General features: G+C 35.8%; 1 protein-coding gene across 2 annotated transcripts in view; it reads left to right on the top strand.

The window, feature by feature from the left end:
• The window catches only part of LOC145676118 (uncharacterized), a 70307-nt gene that overhangs the window by 10031 nt on the left and 40095 nt on the right, over positions 1 to 20181 (top strand). Inside the window, exons 2-4 of one of the 2 annotated variants that reach the window (XM_081747018.1) lie at positions 8474 to 8658; positions 16003 to 16143; positions 18595 to 18738. In XM_081747018.1, coding sequence (XP_081603144.1) covers positions 8474 to 8658; positions 16003 to 16143; positions 18595 to 18738 — 470 coding nt within the window. The remainder of the gene's footprint in view (positions 1 to 8473; positions 8659 to 16002; positions 16144 to 18594; positions 18739 to 20181) is intronic. The other variant, XM_081747025.1, reaches the window with a different exon arrangement.

Here is a 20181-nt window from a genome sequence, read left to right as displayed (position 1 = left end):
ATAGGGCTATTAAAATTCTTATTTTTTTAAAAAAAAAAAACACAAATACTTTTTGTAAAATGTTTAAGTGTTCCGTTTCGATCACTTTATTGGATATAATATGAAGTAAATACGTTATAGGGCTATTTAAATGCTTTTTTTTTTAAACACTAATAAATTCTTTTCATAAAATGTTTAAGTGTTCCGTTTCGATCACTTTATTTTGTGTAATATGAAATAAATATACACACACGATAACTATTCATGAAAACATCGACTTGAAGAATTATCAAATATCTCAATAAAAATTAGTAAATATACTGATATCTGTATTTAAAATATCAAAATGTGAATGAATAAGCAAATAGCAAAACATGTTAAAGGTACTAAAATATTAAAATTATTGTTAAAGTTTCGATATCACTCTAATATATTTGAAAAATATGAAAATCATTGAAAAGTAAAATGAATGGAAATGTAAACACATGATAAACTGACAATATATAAACAAAATAAAATTTTCACCTGTATGTCCTTTTTTTTTTTAACTATGCCTCGTGTTGTTTGGCAGAAAAGAACGAAAAATCGTTTTTCAAAATAAAAAAAAAATAAACTTAAGTGTCAAAAAATGACGTTCATAGTGATTCCAAGAAATAAGCATGCTTCTGCATATCAGGAAAAAGATCGTGATTTCGTTGACATGTATGAAGAAAATTCGGCACGCCATAAGATCAAATGCCATCTGCTCGTCGTGAAAATCGAGACTAATTCAATAATGCTCATTACAACAAATGGTTTCGTTCTGAAACAAAGTTATTATTAGCTTAGGCCTAGAATAATGGTTGTTCACTTCCATAAACGTAAACATTGTAGGGTTACCAAAATAGATGGGTATTATCTGCAAAAAATTTATTAATTAAAGTGTTGAAAACTATTCAATATTGATCCAAGTTTTTCAAAGGTCTGAATCACGGAAGTTGACTCGCTAGTCCAAACATTCCTGAAAATAAATGGTCATTATGCCATGAATTGACCAAAACCATAGGTGGGGAAAATGTGTAATACTACACGTACTTACACACAAAATATGCCATCGACACCTGCGAGGCAAGACTAGAAACGAGGGAAGGCCTGCAACCATAGGCACTTACAAAATGTTTCTATACATAACTGAAATATCAACACTAATATTCAGTAAAATGCGCGTATGTTCCCTGGAACATAACGTACATCATCCACCTGGAAAAAATGTGTAAACACACAAAATACAAATGCTCTCGTAGCATCGTAAAGATATGTCTCTATAAGACAAAACACGTGAGACCTATTAAAAGAAAAACATGAGATACAAACAAGAATATAGTCAACGACATTACAACTCTCTGGTCGGTCTGAAACATCAAGATAAAATTCCCTACAAAACAGTTATGTCACTCCACGACAGTTAAACTTTCTTAGGCATCTTCGCTACAAATATTCAAAATGGTTTTATTAACACATTAAATTTCAAAGTCATCGAGCATAAGAAATAATCGACAGAAAATAATTTTCATAAATCATTATGGCTTCATGCTGTTGGAAAGAAAGAAAATAAGTTTATTTTTTGGGATCTATAACAATATTTCTGAGACGGCTGAAACCTCATAAATAATGGGCCATGTCGATTTTTGAAGAAAATCATCCGTCATTGGTAGTATGGCTGAAACCTAAAGATTTGTATTTCAAAACCTTTGGCCATGTTGATTTCTAAAATCCTCCATACTGTTTGTTATGGCTGAAACCTAAAGGTTTATATTCCAAAACCTTTGGCCATGTTGATTTAAAAAATCCTCCATAACAAAAACAATGTTACTAATAAATTTCAAATAGTTTTGGGACATACTGTGACTAAAATATACGATTTTCTCAAAATTAATATGAAAAATAAACATTACAACTCATTAGCATACAAGTACACAACATAGTTACGATTCATAAACGTTAAAATATTCGCTGAAATGTTACTAGACAATAACATACTCAAAAAATCTAACCTAAGAATACGCATGCTTAGTTATGGGTTACTATAAAGGAAGAAGAGAAATGAAAACTATATTTTGCGATTGATGGCGAAAATACAGTTAGCTATGGAATATCCAATGGATTAGCCACATCCATTTTTGCAAGAGATCTGCAATTCCAGGAAATATTGCCTCCCTGAAAAAAAATATTTATCCCCATAAAATATTCTACCCGAAGAAGTTCCCCTACGGTCGTTCAGTGGTCTAGAGAAGACGAAAAAAAATGTTAATTAGAAATTACAAGAAAATATAGAAGTTAAACATATTTCCGCATACATATTAATATGAGGGGAAAAACGACCGTTCACCATCATAATATCTGTTCATATAGTTCCTTCTAGAATAAAAAGATTACTGCTTTCGTTCGGAGAATTATACTATTCACACGACATTCCTGCACACTCTATTACCAACAAGGAGATGCCGGTTATCACTTGTTTAAGGCTTAGCCTACTTTCCGTTCTAAACTTTTCTCTTCGAACAAAATATATCATGTCACATCCTGGAAATTCAAATAAAGTCAAAATCGGGTAAATGACGTAAATGAGGTTCAATAAAATTACAGTAAACACTTGTAATGAAAACGAAAATCTAAGATTAAAACTAAAAAATAACATTGATAATCGTAAAATTCCATATTTTACGCATGAGATTACATACTAAGTTTCATTTACAAATACAGAAATATATACGTAACTAACAACTAAAAATTTTCTTATCCTGCGCATCTGGATACATTATTCCTTTTTTTTTCTGAAAGAAAATCAAACATTAGTTGTAAACAACATGTAATAGCATATTTAAGAATTTCAAAATGGGAAGGGATCCTAAAAGAATTTTTTTTTTTTTAAATTTTAAAACACAATAAAAAATATATTATAACGCCAAAATATCTTCCCACTAGCTGGGGGTACGGAAATCTCGCCAAGATTTCAAACCGTTTTAGATAAGTACGGTTCCCCTACGTATGTGATACGTTAATTATTTACTAAAAGATCTAAATTCAAACATCTGAAATGAAAACAAGAAAAAATTAATGACATTAAACTAATAGTAAGTCAGTGATAAGGTTTGTAACATTAGTATTCAATTGTGAGGCGCGACACGGAGTAAAGACCAAAAGCGGAAAAGAATCAGCTGTGTGTCGTTCGTCATTCGTAACCATAAGCACAGGTGGTCGAGAATGCAGCGACTATCTTATCAAAATAAAGAAAGAAAAACGTGTTATCTGCTCATTGCCGAACAGTTAAAAGCTAGAAGCAAAAATGAGTTTGAGAGAAATGCGTAGTTCTTCTTTTCGTATCCAGGTGTTCTATCAAAAACTAAAAGCAAAAAGGAAGAAAAATGAATGAATGTCTATCGCTTAGAAGTTGAAAGAAAGATTAAAAGAAATGCATTGCTTTCCTGGCAGAAAAAATCGTATCAACACACAAATTCTTGGTTACTTTTTTTTTTATGATTACTGTTTCGTTCCTCACTATTTCTCTGATCACGTGATCTCGAGGATCGGTTTCTATTATTTCTACTATTGTCGTGTCGCGTACGACCTCGGTTCTGATTCCTATCAATTCTCATATTATTGACACGCTGATCCTGGTACCTTTGATTACTCTTATTATACGAAAAATTTCGTTGGTTACTTTGGAAACTGGAATTTTGATTACCATTATAATTATTACCCTGCTTGTATCTTTCCTCTCTACGACTTTGCTGAGCGTGTAAAGTTTCTAATTTTTGAATTGCGGCCAAAAACTCCCTGATGTTGTTACATGAATGAAGAAAGAGTTCAGTTTTAAATCTATTAGGCAAAGTTTGTATTACATCTGTAAGTATGAGAAATTCAGGTAATTGCGGTGTCAATTCACGAAGTTTATTGAATTGATCTAGCGCAAAATCATGTACGGAACTATGTACTTTGGGATCGAACCTAGTACTCTTACAGGTTGATAGCCTGTGTTGTACTGTAGCTTTTCCCGCGAAAGCTTCAATAAGTGCTTGTTTGATTTGCTCATAGTTAGTAAAGTCGTCTTTCCTGATATTGTACCAACTTAATGAAACTCCTTGCAACAAATGTGGAATGAGTTTAAACAGAGCTTTATCAGAAAGGTTGGCTAATTGAGCTGTAAGCTCTAGCTTTTGTAAATAATTGTGAATTGATTCACTGGAAGGATCACCCTGAAATTTAGGAAAACACTGAATTTCCTTAAGCATGACATCGTCTTTTAATTTTGTATTTTTTCTCTGGCGATTAGTGAAAGTAACATTTTTGTCGCGCTTACGCCTTCGGTCACATACAACCTTGATTTCTGAATCATCACTTGTGCTATCACTACTACTGGTGTTCTTACACTCCAAATAAGCCGAATCACTATAATGCCTAACTTGTCTAGGAGTATCTGTTTCTACTCGGGGTTCGAATTCTGACGCTCTATTTTCGGTACTTTCTACTCTCTGGGCGAGCTCTACCATATCACGCCTAATTTCTTTTATGTTCTTATCTATTGCCCGTATTTCGGCGCGACATTCTGCGTTAGATTCATTTTTTACCTTCATATTGTAATCTATCAGTTTCGCCTCTTCATATACCATTTTAATGTCTTTACCTTGCCTTTCTACGCGTTCAGAAATTTCCTCAATACGGTCATGCATCTCATCTAATTTATCAATTGTATCTATATGTAAACTAACGCAGCGTTCCTTATTAGCCTGACACACATCTCGGGCTGATTCCAATTGGCCTTGGAGGGATTGTGTGTAATCGTGCAAGCCTCCTAAATGATTCTGAATTTTACAGACTTTTGTTTCTATTTGTTCTACACGATGGCATGTTTCTTCAGTCTGTTGCCTAACTTCGACGCTGGTCTGTGTGGCGAGTTCGATTGCCTGTTTAGTACTATGACTTACTTCGTGAAGCTGGTCATGAATCTTCAGTGTTATGCCATCGTATTTTTGTTCGAGGATTTCGTTCCTACGTTTACTTTCGGCCTCCACATTCCTAATACTTTGTTCTAATCTTTGGTTATTTTCGCGACATTCCCTTTGTACAGCGTCTAACTTCTGACCTAACTCACTCTTTAGTTCTTTTTCTAATCTATCAATATTCTCTTTATTTCTTTGTTCTAATCTAGCTAGGTTTTCTTTATTCTCAGCACGGGACTCTTTACTTTCTTTCTCTAATCTAGCAAAATTCTCATCGTTTTTATCTGATTTTTGTAAAAGTAAATCTAGCTTAGTAGCCAAGTCTACTTCCTTGTGTGCCATCTTGAACAAGATAAAGCTTAAAACATACAATTAGAATAAAATGAACTATCACAAGAATATATGATTAAAATCACCTGAAAGAGATTTTTTTTCAGATTACTGGTACTAAGCTGAAAGAGAAATGATATATTAAAATATTAATCTTATATGTATATTCGAGCACCAACGGTCTCGATTCGGGTCGGTAGTTCGGGCGTCATTTATTTGTAACCGCCTTCTAATTCTGTTCGCTGTCCTCGGCTCGTGGTATTACCAATAAGTATACTCCTGATACTTTAACTTACCTGGACAGGACGACGAAGACCTCTCCAAGAAAGGTTACAAATTGTTTCCCAAAAAGCTCGTCGGTCTCAATAATGAGATGAGCATTAGGCGCCGAGAGGTTCGGGTGTCTCGTCTCGAAAACCTCACGGACGATCAGACGGTCATCCAGACCATAACGCACACAAACATCACTCATACAAACAACGAAAACACACTGGATTAATTGACACTATACTTATTTATTAGAACACTATTTTTGAAAAAAAAATAACGAAGAGAAATGAACACAACACTGGACACTAATAAATTTTGCCGCTGAAATTACGTTTTGCCTTTTTCGGGAAATAGAGCCCTTTCTATATATATGATTATAATTCAGGTATCACTATAAATACTTTGCTCACATCATTAACACACTTGGTGGATTCGCACTGGGGAAAAGTTGTCTGGATCGTCCCACGATGTATCCAGTTGTTACGCTGAACAGTCCTGCAGCGTAAAGGTGAATCTTCAGCAAACACACAAAAGAAGATCTCCACAATGGAATACAGATATTGGAGGGCGCGTATGTAACATTTTAAACGCACAAGGTCTGAGGACCTGGGATTTCACTGATTGGGGCTAGCCGTAAGAAATCGTCCTTCACCGGCTAAATAGCTTGTGCCCCTTAACACAACTTATGTTTGAAGTTCAACGCGAGATGCGTGGTTGCATCTTCCAGACCTGGAGTCAAACTCCTCGAGCATCCAAGCTCAAGCTACGGGTTGCAATGGTCAACGGAAAAGTGTTGGCAGTTTATTTCCAAATTCACTCGGTTAACTCACCTGTATGCACATACAAACAGAATACGGAAAACAATTTATGTTAATTTTAGTCAACTGCTCATAATGCACTAGACACGGCGATAACACTGGCGTGAGAAAGTACAGATAACGGGGCTGCGAAAATTGTGAGGCTGGTGCCACTTTGGCTACTGGGACATCTGGTCAGCCCGTATTTCTCTAATCTGTTGTAATGTTTCCATAAGTGATTAAAGAAAGCACTTAATTCAGTTCCAAATAGCTGCAGAATATATACTGTGCATATAATAAGTCAGGGAGAAACACTGAAATGGTTAGTCACTAGCTGAAATGTTCTCAGCAAAAGCAACGTTTTAAATATATATATATGAGAAAACGATGAAAGACTTCTTTGTCCAATTGTGTGGGAAAGAAGCAATTCCCACCAAAGAAAGAACTTATGTGCGTTGCAGAATAAAGTATAAATCGAAAATAATAATCACTGTCTTTACGAAATATACAGTGTGTCCACAAAAAATCCTTCTATAACCTGGTAGCGGTTATACTATCTCTCTAAAAATGGTTGCGGAAGTACCTCAGGATTCTGAAACATGGATATTTGCATAGGGTACATATTAGTTCCTAAGTAAAGTCTTGACCCGACTATGGTACGTCCCATAGTTTTAGAGTCATGGATACTTAAATTTCATTTTTTTTTTTTTTTTTTTTCATATTTTCGGCAGCCTATAACACCGGAAGGAAGCATTTGTGCACCCAGGTTGGTCTATACTTTTTGTCTTATATTAATGTCAAGAATTACCTTCCAAACGTTGTTGGTATTGTTTTGAAATACACTATATATATATATATATATATATATATATATATATATATATATATATATATATATATATATATATATATATATATATATATATATATATATATATGTATCGTTTAGATATCATAGATCAAAGTGTTAGCGAACACTAAAACCGTCTAATTGAATTACGAAAGTTCGTAATGCGAGGTAAGGCAGTTCATATGTGAATTATGTATCCTATAGGCATCTATCTGGAATTATTATCTGACTATTTTTACAGACCTTGAAACCAATCAGTCCTCGTCATGTAGGACTTACAACATGAAATAAAATTGGCCTACTATGCAAGTTTAGATAGTTGTTCCTAAACCGTTAAATGAGTGTTTGAACGGAAATGTATATCTCTTTAAATAAAAGGTCAGAAAAAATCAGCCGCATAAAGGTAATTTTTCGCTCATTGTAGCTCTTATATATATGAAGACAAATAAGAGCTGTGTCATATATATATATATATATATTTGACACAGCTCTTAATTGTCTTCATTAGTCGTGTTATTCTCTTGATAAGAAGTAATGGCTTCTTGACGAGTTCAGTCTTGATCCATCCGAAGTTCAGATATGTTGTCGTAAGATAACAACACAACTTCTCTGGCAACTTTTGTTACTGATCTTCACCTCTGACACGTGGAGTTCCTGATTCGATTCCAGCTCCTACTAAGTGAGTTTTGGTGGCCCCGCATAGCGTAGTCGCTAACACTCTCGCCTTCAGTGCGAGCGGTCCCAGGTTCGATTCCCGGTGGGGGCACTCGGTCGAAAAAGTGTAAAACGCTTTTTCTGGTCAGCCACCCTGAATGAGATTTTCCTGGGTTTTCCTCTTTCACACCAGGCAAATGCCGGGGTGGTACCTAACTTATAGGTCCCAGGCCGCTTCCTTCCTTCCCTTTCCCCGTAGAGTGTGCTCGCCGAGGGACGTCATCCCTCAAACATAACGGCCTAAATGACCTTAGATACCGAGAGTCCAGAAATCTAAATCCTTAAAGTGAGTTTTGTGGTAGACAAATATTATATACTTGGATTTTCTGGGAGTTCTCACTCTTCACTCATTCCTTATCATCGTCGTCGTCTCTTTTAGTCTCAGAGCGTGTCAGAACCAAAAAAGAAATTCCCGATCTGTAGTTGTCCGTCCGCGCCAGCTATTATAATTCTATGCGACTCTATGTGTTTCCTCGTGCTCATAATCTTAGTGTATTGTATTCATAATGAGATAAAACTCATGTTATCTAATTTGTTAAATTTGTGCTTTAAAGGACAAGAAGTTTTCACTTGCTGTCCAGGGAAAGCCACTTGTTGGACAATCACCGCCGAGGAAAATCTCGTCTCGAACTGGAAAAAATCTTCACATCACTGTACCAGCTCCAACGTTACCAGTCCTTCCGGGAGTTCATTTAGGCTCGAGGCGTCATCTAGGTTCCAGAACATATAGTAGCTTAAGGTAGTATTTTCTCCATTTACAATGTAAACTGAAATAAAACTAATGTAACTGACAATGAACAGTCTTATCGTGTATTACGAAATTTTGTAATTATCGAACTATTTCAATGACCACTGACGCTTTTATCGATGGCACCTGAAAGTTGCTGAACTAGAAGCATGAAACAAAATGGACTAAAATTAGTAATAAACTGTGCAACATATATGTTTTCCAGGAAGCAGATATTGTTATAGTTCTGAAACGTGAGGTTGTGTGCTTTTCTCTCGCGGAGAGGAAAGTTTTAACATGTGCTTAGAAGCTTTTAGATATCATCGATAAATGTGTTAGCGAACACTGAAACCGTCTGATTGAATTACAAAAATTCGTGATACGAGATAAGATTGTTCGTATTTCAATTAGTTCCCATATAAATCTATCAATCAGTATTATTTGGCAATTTTTACTGACTTTGCAATCAATGAATCCCAATCATATAAAACATACAACATGAAATAAAATTGGCCTACCGTATGAATTTAGGCAATCGTTACTAATATATTAGTTGAACGCTTTTAACAAAAATGTATGGCTATTTAAATAAAAGATTTCAGAAGCAACTATTTCACATCTTACACAAATGAGCCACGTAGAAGTTAACTTTCCGGTCATTGCGACTTTTATGTTGTATGCCAGTTCATTCGAGGACCCCCTCCCCCATTCCATGTAGTGGACCGTCATCGTCGGGGAGGAGATGAAGCTAAAAAAAAAAGGGAGGCTTATTTTTTCTCGTGCATGCATCACCCTTCATCTGCATGTTCTCGCATGCCCTCTCCGCCGCGAATACCGCTACAGAACTCGCGGGTGGTTGGTGAAGTCGTAGGAATTGGCTGGTCTGTGGACGTCTGCCTCTGTCTGGGACGGACGTGCGCCCATTCTGACCTGCTGTTGTATGTGTGTGCGTCCATTGTTTTATCCGGTGTCCGAGTCTTTGAAAATATAAAAAAATAAATACATAAAAACATAGAAAAGTAAAAAATAATAATAAAAGCTCAAAATGATTTTAAAAATCCGTACCTTTTGTTCTTTTGTGGGCTAGTGAGGATCTTTCTTTGTCGTTGGACAGTTTTTTGTTCCAATTTTTCTTCCGTGTCCACGCGTTTCTATTAACAGGTATGGTTTTCTTGAATCTATATTCTCCTTGACTGCAGCGGCCCCACGCTGATCCTACTTTGAGGCGCGCTTATGGGGTAGCCAGGAGGATAGCTTAAATTTTTCTCGCAGGCGCCCGATTGAAGTTGCGGCATTCTCACACGTTTTCTGTTTATAAATGTGTATTTAATAACATCTTTTTATGTGTACTAAAAAAAATCTTTAAAATCGGGTCCGGGTTCACCCTCTCGTAAAAAACCCAAACTCTGAAGGTGTAGATAGTGCGGAAAAGACAAGTATCGCGACGCCTGTAGTCCGACATCTTGTAATATTTGGTCTAGGAATTAATTCGTGCGGTTGGTACGCACACATTGAAGCTGTAGTACAAACACAAAATACATAAATACCTTAAGAAAAATATTGTCCATCGCTAGCCACCACTTTCGCCCATCTGTCAGGCAATGTACGGATTCCGTGGCGAAAGAAGTCCTCATCCTTGGAAGCGATCCAGTCAGAGACCCATGTTTCGATATCTTCTGAAGAAGTAAACCGCTGTCCAATCAAATCGTTGTTCATGCAATCGAACAAGTAGTAGTCCGAAGGAGCAACGTCTGGTGAATACGGCGGGTGGGGTAAAACTTCCCATCCAACATTTTCTAAATAGGTTTTGACCGGTTTTGCGACATGTGGGCGAGCGTTATCATGTTGAACAATAAGTTTATCATGTCTGTTCTCCCATTCTGGTCGTGTTCTGGCCAGAGCTTGCTTCAAACGCATTAATTGTCGTCGATAACGTTCTCCATTCATAGTTTCACCCGGTTGCAGCAGCTCATAGTACACCACACCTTTCATATCCCACCATATGCACAGCATAACCTTTGCACAGTGAATATCTCGTTTTGGTTGTGATGGACCTGGTTCACCTGGTTTCACCCAGGCCTTTTTTCGTTTAGGGTTCTCGTAATGGATCCACTTCTCATCACCCGTAATAATTCGATGCAGAAACCCCTTTCTGCTCTGTCGTTGAAGCAGCAATTCGCAAATGGTTTTTCGTCTTTCAACGTCTCTGTCTTTCAATTCATGTGGAACCCAATGTGACATCTTTTGAATCATTCCCATGGCTTTCAAGCGTTTGGAGACTGTTGTTTGATCAACGCCTAATGCTGCTGCAAGTTGTTCCTGCGTTTGACACGAATCCTGCTCGAGCAATGCTGTCAATTCTTCGTCTTGAAATTTTTTTGGCTGTCCAGCTCGCTCTTGGTCTGCCAAGCCGAAATCACCACTTCTAAACCGTGCAAACCACTTCTGACACGTTCGCTCAGCTAGAGCATGGTCACCATACACTTCCACCAAAATACGATGACTTTCAGTCGCACTTTTCTGCATGTTAATGCAGCAGGACACCCCGCAAAAACACTTTATCAGGCACAAATTGCGCCATGTTCACTTAACTACAAACTGGTGTTGTTGACGCTTTAATCCACTGCCCTATACTACGAACGATACGCGATGACAGGGGTTTGCAACACATGTGTGGATACACGGAACTGTGGGACGCTCCGTTCGTTGCGCCATCTCTTGTCCACCCGTACGAATTAATTCGTAGACCAAATATAAAGAAGCTGATCTGATAATGCCAATGCTAAATCTAACCGTTCGAGTGCTATTAACGGCTTATCCTCATTCCTCATTAGTAAAGTTATTACTTCTAACCGGACAGGTTAAAGACATCAAGAAATTACGGAGTGACACTTTATTGGTGGAAACGGTCAACGAGAAGCAAACAGGAAAGGTACTCAAATTAACCCCCTCGTCTCTTGCGGTGTGATATGTTGGGACCTCCTAAATGCCACCGAGGAGATTAAATCGTAGCCGACTGACCAACATGTAGAGGTAGTCCGCCTCTAAAGTAAAAAATCAGATGAACTCATTGCTACTCAATCACTGATTCTTACTTTCAGTTTGCCTACACTTCCGGTCTACGTAAAGGCTGTTTATTACCGACTTAAGGTCTGTTCCTATATTCCCAATTCCCTGCGATGTTTCAAATATCAACACTTCGGGCGCACCAGCACGTCGTGTAATGCAAGCTGCTCTTTGAGTGAATTGTAGCCAGAGTAGTCATGGTGAAGAACTCCGTACATTGAATAAGCCCTTTTGTATTAACTGCAAGGGCGAATATTCTTCTGGTCTCGAGACTGTCCAGCCTTTCAACGTGAGAGACGTATCCGAGAGCTAATGGTTGTTGAGAAGTATTCTGCTGCCGATGCTAGGCGTTGTTTAAAAGAAAGCGTTCCTTCCTCGCGCTGTGAGCTGTCAAGGTAACTTCTGTAAAGTGTGACAGCTCAGACGTCCGACGTTTCCACTCAAACTAATCTTGTTCCTGACAAAAGTCCAGAAATTCATACCCCACTCGCATCGACTAGCGAACCTCCCTAAATCTCACGTTTTTCTGTTAGTGTTGATCTTCGGTGAACTCCAGCTCTTCGCCGCAGGGCGACCTAAAATTTAGCCAGTATATATATGGCAACTCTATGATACGGTCCTTTCCCAAAAAAAAACTAAATCTCCCCCAGTTCGTAAGCCACTTAAATTTCTTTGAAATCTAATATGGTGAAAGAGAACTTGATGGATACTGAGTGGACCGTACTTAGTCCACGTCGAAAGGTTTGCCTTTTTTTTTCTGTTGTTATAGTCACATATTTTCTTTAATGTTACTATTATTACTGTTTATTTGCTATTGATATATTATATATTTGTTATTCTCATATATTTATTATTTTATCTCTTCTTTTAGATTTTTACCTCTCTTTCGCAGCAGTATTTTCGTTATATTTTGATATGTTGGTTTTTAACTTTTTAATTACTGCAGTATTGTTGATAGCGAGGGGAACAAATAGCCTTGATGTTTATGTCCCCCATTAAACCTCAATAAACCAATCATTCGAGGAACCTGTAAAGGCAAATTCAAATCAGCTGTATGTTCTACATTGATTTTATAACATGTAGACAAATGAATTAAACGTTATCCAGAAAATTCCGCAAACTTTTTACAAACAGAAAGAACATGTATTAACCTTCAAAAAGTGAAAAGCTTATATCAACTTTGTAATATTTTTTCAAGAGACCAAGTTCAATGTAGCTGCAAAAATAAGGATTTAAGTTACTTTTGTCAGGGTTCCACAAAAAGACAGGAACATATTCTTGTTTGTACGTGATTTAATAGGATGCATTAAAGAAAATACTTATCCCAAAAGCATCTTTAATAAAGTAAAATGAAAGAAGCGAAACTTCAAAGCAATGTTTTTTCTCCCCTAATTATTATCCGTTAGCTACATAAAATACAGTTCGGTACATTGTAAAGGGGAGATCGTAGTTTACTTTATAAAGAACTACTGAAATTAAAAGAGATATAATATTCAGAAGAAGATAATCAACGGAAGCAGTTCCACGGATGTAAGTTTTCTGAAAAGATCTGTGCTGAGAAAGGCAGTAGCCATTTGTCGAAACGTTCACAGTTGGATAATGCTGAGCGCTTTTGGGATATACTTTTCAATGCTCCACTCACATGTTGCCAGTTTAGCAGCTGATAAAACTGTCAGCGAACATCAAAACCATTTGAAAGGATTTTTAATTCCCCGGATACAAGATAAGATCTGTCGACGTGTACTACATCATTATATTTGTTGAGGAATTTGCAGTTGAAGATCGTCAGTTGAATAACCGTTATTCTTGATCTTACGTAGAAATACATACCAAGAACATTTCATACCAAATAAATTAGGAAAAGAAAGAATTCTTACCATCGAGTTTTTATTCACATAGGTTTTATTCAACATTCCCCTAATATAAGGTAAAACCTTAATATGTAATAAAGTAAAGTAAAATATTTACCTTCGTATGTGTTTTAAGGTAAATCTTCCTTGTTTGAGTGGTTCAATATGTATTTTATGGTAACTATAAACAACATTGGAAAAATAACAGACAAATTCTGACCAAAGCATATATTAACTAATAAATAATAGCGTTACAGTTTCAGCAAATTAACTTTGCCTTCATCAGACACATTATGTGTCTGATGAAGGCATAGTTAATTTGCCGAAACTGTAACGCTGTTATTTATTACTTAATATATGCTTTGGTCAGAATTTGTCTGTTATGTTATACAAGAAGTTCCAAAGCTAGAATGAGTGGTATTCAGATTGGAAAAATGATTATTAAATTTACTTAAAATATGTCTGTGCGCGTTGTTAGAAAAGATATGTCTTCCTTCTAACTAAGCCCTTGAAATATGTTGAGTGGTCATGATTTTACTTGTTTTTAAAAAGTAAAAAGGTAAGAGTTATAGTATTTTCTCTATATGAAGTAATAATTTTTCTCATAATTTTTTCGTGTTATTTTTTCATTCTATAAAAAGCCATTATACATGTACATATTGATTTGAGATGAAGTCTGGAAACTACATTACAGATCTGACACTACAAAACAAATATGTATAATTAAAAATTGCTACTTTTGAGTGACATTATTTGAGTCGAAATGAAGAGATCGAAATCCAATTCAACCCAAGTGCTACCATTCTTCAAAAGGTCTGTACAGACATTACTGTTTGCGAAAATTGTACCCCCTCCCTGCACCTTATAATTCGTATTTCAAATACCCAGCTCGACCCAAGTTATGTTCACAAATTCATTTTAAATGGTTCAACCGTGCTTTCCTTGCTATTTTATAAATATGAAGTAAGAAATTAAAACGTTACAGAAATGTTCCTCTTCTAGAGATAAAATTTTCGAAAACCGTAGGACACGTCTCAAATTATTTTCAATAAAGATTTTTTATGTACCGAGTTCCATCTGTCTAACTTGAAGGGCTCGTGAGGTACAAATTTTGTCATAACTTTTAAATCTCTCCTCCCGTAGGATATTCATTTTGATAAAAGTGGCAAAATTAAAACCCGGCTCAAGTCAAGTGCTGGTCTCAAAAATTCATACCAAACTGTTCACCCATTTTCGTGTGGTGATGAAACAGACAACGTCGATGTTACTACTGTATATTGAGAAGAACATAGAAATCCGCCCTTCCTACCCCCAGAAGCAGACTTCTCTGAAACGCTGAGCACATGGCCATTTACTTATAATAAGGACGTTATATACGGAGTTCCATGTTTCGAACACAAAGGAATCGTGAGATACCTCTAGTTTTGGAATACATTTTAAACCCAGCTCTTTAGAATCTTTAGGGCATGAGAAAAATTGACTCGATCAATATGTTTACTATGTTCAAAGATACATTTAAATGGTTCAACCTTTTTCTGGTGGTGATAAGACGGACAACGTCGATTTGAATATGGAAGGAAAATTCTAGAAGAGGAATTTTTAAAGGCACTAGAATACGTGTCCAATTATTTTTAATGAGAAATTCATATACTAAGTTTTATTTTCCTAACTTGAGAGACTCCTGAGACGCTTAATTTTTGGGGCATAAATTTTCATCTCGTTAATTTTTAGGATTCACATTTTAATCAAAGTGAAGTGATAAAAATCAAATTTCAGATAGGTATTAACTATTCATTTCAAACGGTTAAGTCCGTCATACATATAAACGTTTCAATTACGGTAAGAAGGTACGGTATGTGTTACCATGATGTATACAATTCTGAACTAAAACTTACGAATATTAAATGTTAAAATGGATTCAAATTTTCTGCTCAAGTCTCCTGTAGAATATGAAATGATTAAATTAGTATATTGTGAAAATTCTTGGCCCATCAACTATAATCTCAAAACTAAGATCCTGTCATACGAATTAAGATGCGAATTTCAGGCTTACATTCGATTAGTATCCCAGAATAGTCAGAAATATCGCATTTTATTTCTATTTGAACCAAAATAAATTTGATTTAAATCATAAATTTAAATATTTCGACTGAAATCGTGACTTAAACAACCCTGGCTCTTTGGCAGCTAGTTCTAGTGCTTATATGTATAGTTTGTGGAAATCTATTTTCTTTCTCTTAGATGTAGTTTCAAAATAACTGGATGATTATTTTAACCATTTGCAGCGCATTTTCAAGCAACAATACTTCGCCGTTATTATTCGGAACGCCTCATATCTTCTTATAAAGTCGTTAATCTGTATATTATTTTGGTTTATGTATTTCGTTTTACGTGAAATGGATTTAACTTTTTATTGTTTGTTGTATCCCGTGCTTTGTAGTTGCACCAGTATAGCATCCAAAGATGGTAGCATGGCCCCTCACGATGCCTCACTGGAAGGAGCTTCCAATAACCGAAGATTGCGACTTAAGCGATCTCAATTGGAACGAGAGAGAAATCCTGACAGAATCAATCTGGATAGGTAAGGCGAATACAAATAGAATTAATTTTGGTGTTTTACGTTCATTAATTAGTTCGTGAGGTATTATCTTTTAAATACAACCATTTCTTTATGATGAAAAATCAGTATAATGATTTTTTCTATTCACATGATTTACTTAAAATATTGCTAAGACTAGCTGAAATAACCATTATTTGCAGGAAGAAAATAGGTGTGTGAAAAGTATTTGAACCTTCTTTCTCGCCTAGAATACATATTTCAATGAAAGTGTGATAATAGTGATCTAGTTGTCTTCTTGCCCAGCGTCAGTTTAAACCATGTAAACTAATGTCTATATTCTTTATTGTTTTACATATGAAGTATGGTTTATCTAATAGCTTGATATCTTTTTTACACAATTGTCTTACTGCTGTTTACCTTCTCTTAAAACCTTTAAATATCTTGTAATATTTAGACATAATCAAAATTCTTGAAACGTTTTCACAGACTGTCTTTATAGCGACAAACAGAAAACGGTATTTGTCATTTTTTACAACACTTCCTACACGAACTCGCCTGCACAAACTCCCAATCATTATTTTGTAGTTGCGTATTTAAAGGAGAATCGTAATTCTAGTTGGTTGTATAATCAATGGCATTAATATCCTACAAATAAAATTTAAATGTGTTTAAAAAGGATAAAGAAACCAGTTGTTATTCAGTTCAATTAAACAAACTGAAGCAGTTGTCGTTAAATTTTAACCCATATCTTATCATTAGAATGCCGTTGGTAGGGGTGTTTTCTTAGGCCAGGGAACACTTCCGGGAAAACTGGTGTGATAAAATCCTAAGTTAGGCCATGGTCACATTCATATACCAAAAGTCATGAAAATCGGTGCAGTAGCCCAGGAGGAATTGACCACCAAACAGCGTTACATTCATTTTATTTATATAGATATTGAAGCGACCTTTTACCATTCGACATGTAGTGATACGTCCACTGAAACCACAAATTCTATCCTCATGTAAGGACAATTTTAATCGTCATAATCTACAAACTTTGGTATTCATATGGTTCAGTGATTCTGCCAACATTGTTTGGCGAGAAAAAACTTAAAGCGAGGGGACAGCATAATCTTAATTCGATGATATTAGCGTTTGTCTGTGTGTGTATATGTCTGTGTCTGTGACATTAGAGATATATATGCCTGTGCGTCTCTGCGTACTAGGTAAAAGGAGTGAATTGACCTCGTAGAATGCTTACCGTTGTATAATCCAATGGTTTTCTTTTTCATTCAGTTACCAAGAACATCTCTATTATAGGTACTGCAACCAAGTATCCATAATTTAGCGTAGCGTTCGCGGGGGGAGGAGGGGAAAAGATATTCCCTTTTATTTTTTCCTGTTCATTGTGTTGGATGGTATTCTGCGACGCCCTACAAGTACCACAATTCCACGATGATATTAATTTGAAGGATTTGAAGATCAGAAACTATAGAGATAAATTATTATTAGTCTGTAACATTATCAAAGTGTCTTCTTTATTCATCTACGTAAATGCCATTATTTTCTAAGTTTTTTTCTTTGTTTGTTTTGTTTTGGTAGGGATTTTTGTGGGGAATACCCTATGCATAAACATTATATGCAACTAATGTTCTAATATCCAATGCACCTGGGAATTGGCCTGTAACAGCCATTAACAGTACTTGTAACAACTGTGGCTTTTCATAAACTGTTGTAAGACGACATGAAAGGTGCAAAGTCAGAACTGTAAAGGAAAATAATTTAAAATTCCTGACGCCAATATTCTACATTGCTGTCTTGAATGACATAGTTTATTTTTAAAATTCTTTCACCAGACATCTCTGCTCTGTGGTTACTGCTCCTGACTTTGTGAATTTCACCAATAGTGTAGTTTGTATTAATAAATGGTCATAGTCTCTCTGACTGGGTTTGCTAGAATTTTTTCGCCTTTACTGGAGTTCATTTTGTGGCAGCATTACGTGAATTAATCTTCTGATTGAAAATAGAATATTGCAGTCCATAAATATTATACAATTTACGGTGAATTTCGATGCTTATCAAATCTCACAACTGGCGCAGCTATCATAACTTATTGTGATGGAAAGATATACAACAACAAAATCATGGTGGAAACTACCCAGTAATCCTGTGTATCATGCGATTCAGTAAACCGTTATAAGCAATATGCACTCAGGGCCTGATCTGTTGCTTGTTGCCAGTCGTACTTACCTCGTAATTACAGCGCTATTATACAATACTTCCCTCTTTTAATCAGTTACAAAGAACACCTCTATTATAGAACTACTACAAAGTATTCATAATTCATTGTAACTTGTATGGGAGGAGAAGATATTCATTTTTATTTATTTTTTTTTCCTTAATATGATTTTTTAGTTTTATTTCACTTTATTTATTTATTTTTACATACCTCCTAAGTTCCTCTCTTTTTGTTTTTGCATGTTTGTAAAGATCTTCTAGTGTTGATTGCCTAGTGGATAGTTTTGAGGAGAGTGGGTATTATTGCTTCCAATCGTCGTCTGAGGGGGATTTTAGAATTACAAGACTCGATGACGATTCATCAGAAGAAGATTGGGAAAAACTCTACCATGATGGGTATGCTTGTTCTTAAATAAGCTGTACTTATTATGTATGTAAGGAAATTATATTCTATCTATTTTTCAGGAGAAATCTACAAGTGCTAACATTATTTGTAATTTGCAGTGATATAGAATTTTCTGTTCTCCAACAGAACTCACTCTGTACTGTTTGGTCTTAATTGAGAGATAGTAGTTTTGCAGAAGTGGAGATTTGAGGGCTGGATAAAATGTAATGGCAACATTGTTATAATTCCTACCTGGTTTTATACACAAAATACGTTGTACATTCCGTCAATGTAATCGTTTTCCACCTCTTACTACCTTCTGCCAATTTGTCGTACAATGTCAGCACTCCAACCTCTGTCGATGTCTCGCAGGAACTGCCATATGGCACCGATGGTAACTTATCTTGTGTCGAAGTGGTTCCTTCATTTTGGCGAAAAGGTTGTCTCACGAGCTCCGTGAAAACATTGTTGTGCAACATACAGTCATTACCACTCGCCACATTTCATTGTCTCATATCTCCTTATAAGACGCAGAACTCTTATAATTCTCACCACAGTCCTGTCATGAGAACAGTTTTGCCACTAGTTTTTATCCAACCTATGTATTTAGCATATTAAATTATATATATGGTGATCTTTTTAGCTTGTGACTGCAAAATATCTGGAAAATAAGAATTGGTCGCGAAAAAATGTTCAAAATGAAAAATATTTTGGAGAGGAGAAATTCACCTGCGATAAAATTAGCACCCATCCGCAAACTTTTGCGAGCGGGGCGGAGGACAGCTTTGAAAACGTAGATGGGTACCCTCACTTTTTATTGCAAATTCAGATTCTATACGGGAAGAATTAACTAAATTTTACTCGAAACATTTTCCTTGATTCGTGATAGATGGCGCTGTAATCAGTGAAAATTAGTTTCACTAAGTTTGTTAGTTTGGGAACCACCACGTTTAATTGGAGAATAAATTGTGATAAATCTTTTGTATTAAATGTTTCCTCGATTCGTGATAAGTGGCATGAAAGAATGCTCTGCGTTCGGTGTGAATTCAATGAATTCAAATGTTGCATGTACAGTCTGCGGTGCTGAATGTTGGGTACCAAGCAGTTTATCGGCTGCATTACTCCGCAGTCATAAAACTAAGCAAAACTAGTTCAAAAACAACAAATAAAAGCAGTTCGAAACAAGTGAAGCAACTACACGAATGTAGTAAAATTATGCAATTGGATGTGGTTTCAGTAGTACCCAAAATGTAAGATAAAATACACTTCAAAAGAAAACAAAATAAACAAATGAAGCAACTTATTGATTAACAATTAAAGTAATATCTTTCTCAATTAAAGAAATAAGTGTCAAATATAAAAAATATATCGGATACCCGCTTGGATACCGTAAGCGTTGACCACGAAGAGATGCAGCCGGCAAAATGCTTAGTAGCAAACTACCATTACCACCA

The sequence above is a fragment of the Thermobia domestica genome, chromosome 2 (genome assembly GCF_964235325.1).
Source record: "Thermobia domestica chromosome 2, izTheDome1.hap1.1, whole genome shotgun sequence".
Classification (NCBI taxonomy): domain Eukaryota; kingdom Metazoa; phylum Arthropoda; class Insecta; order Zygentoma; family Lepismatidae; genus Thermobia; species Thermobia domestica.
This window is presented reverse-complemented; position numbering and strand designations above follow the sequence as displayed.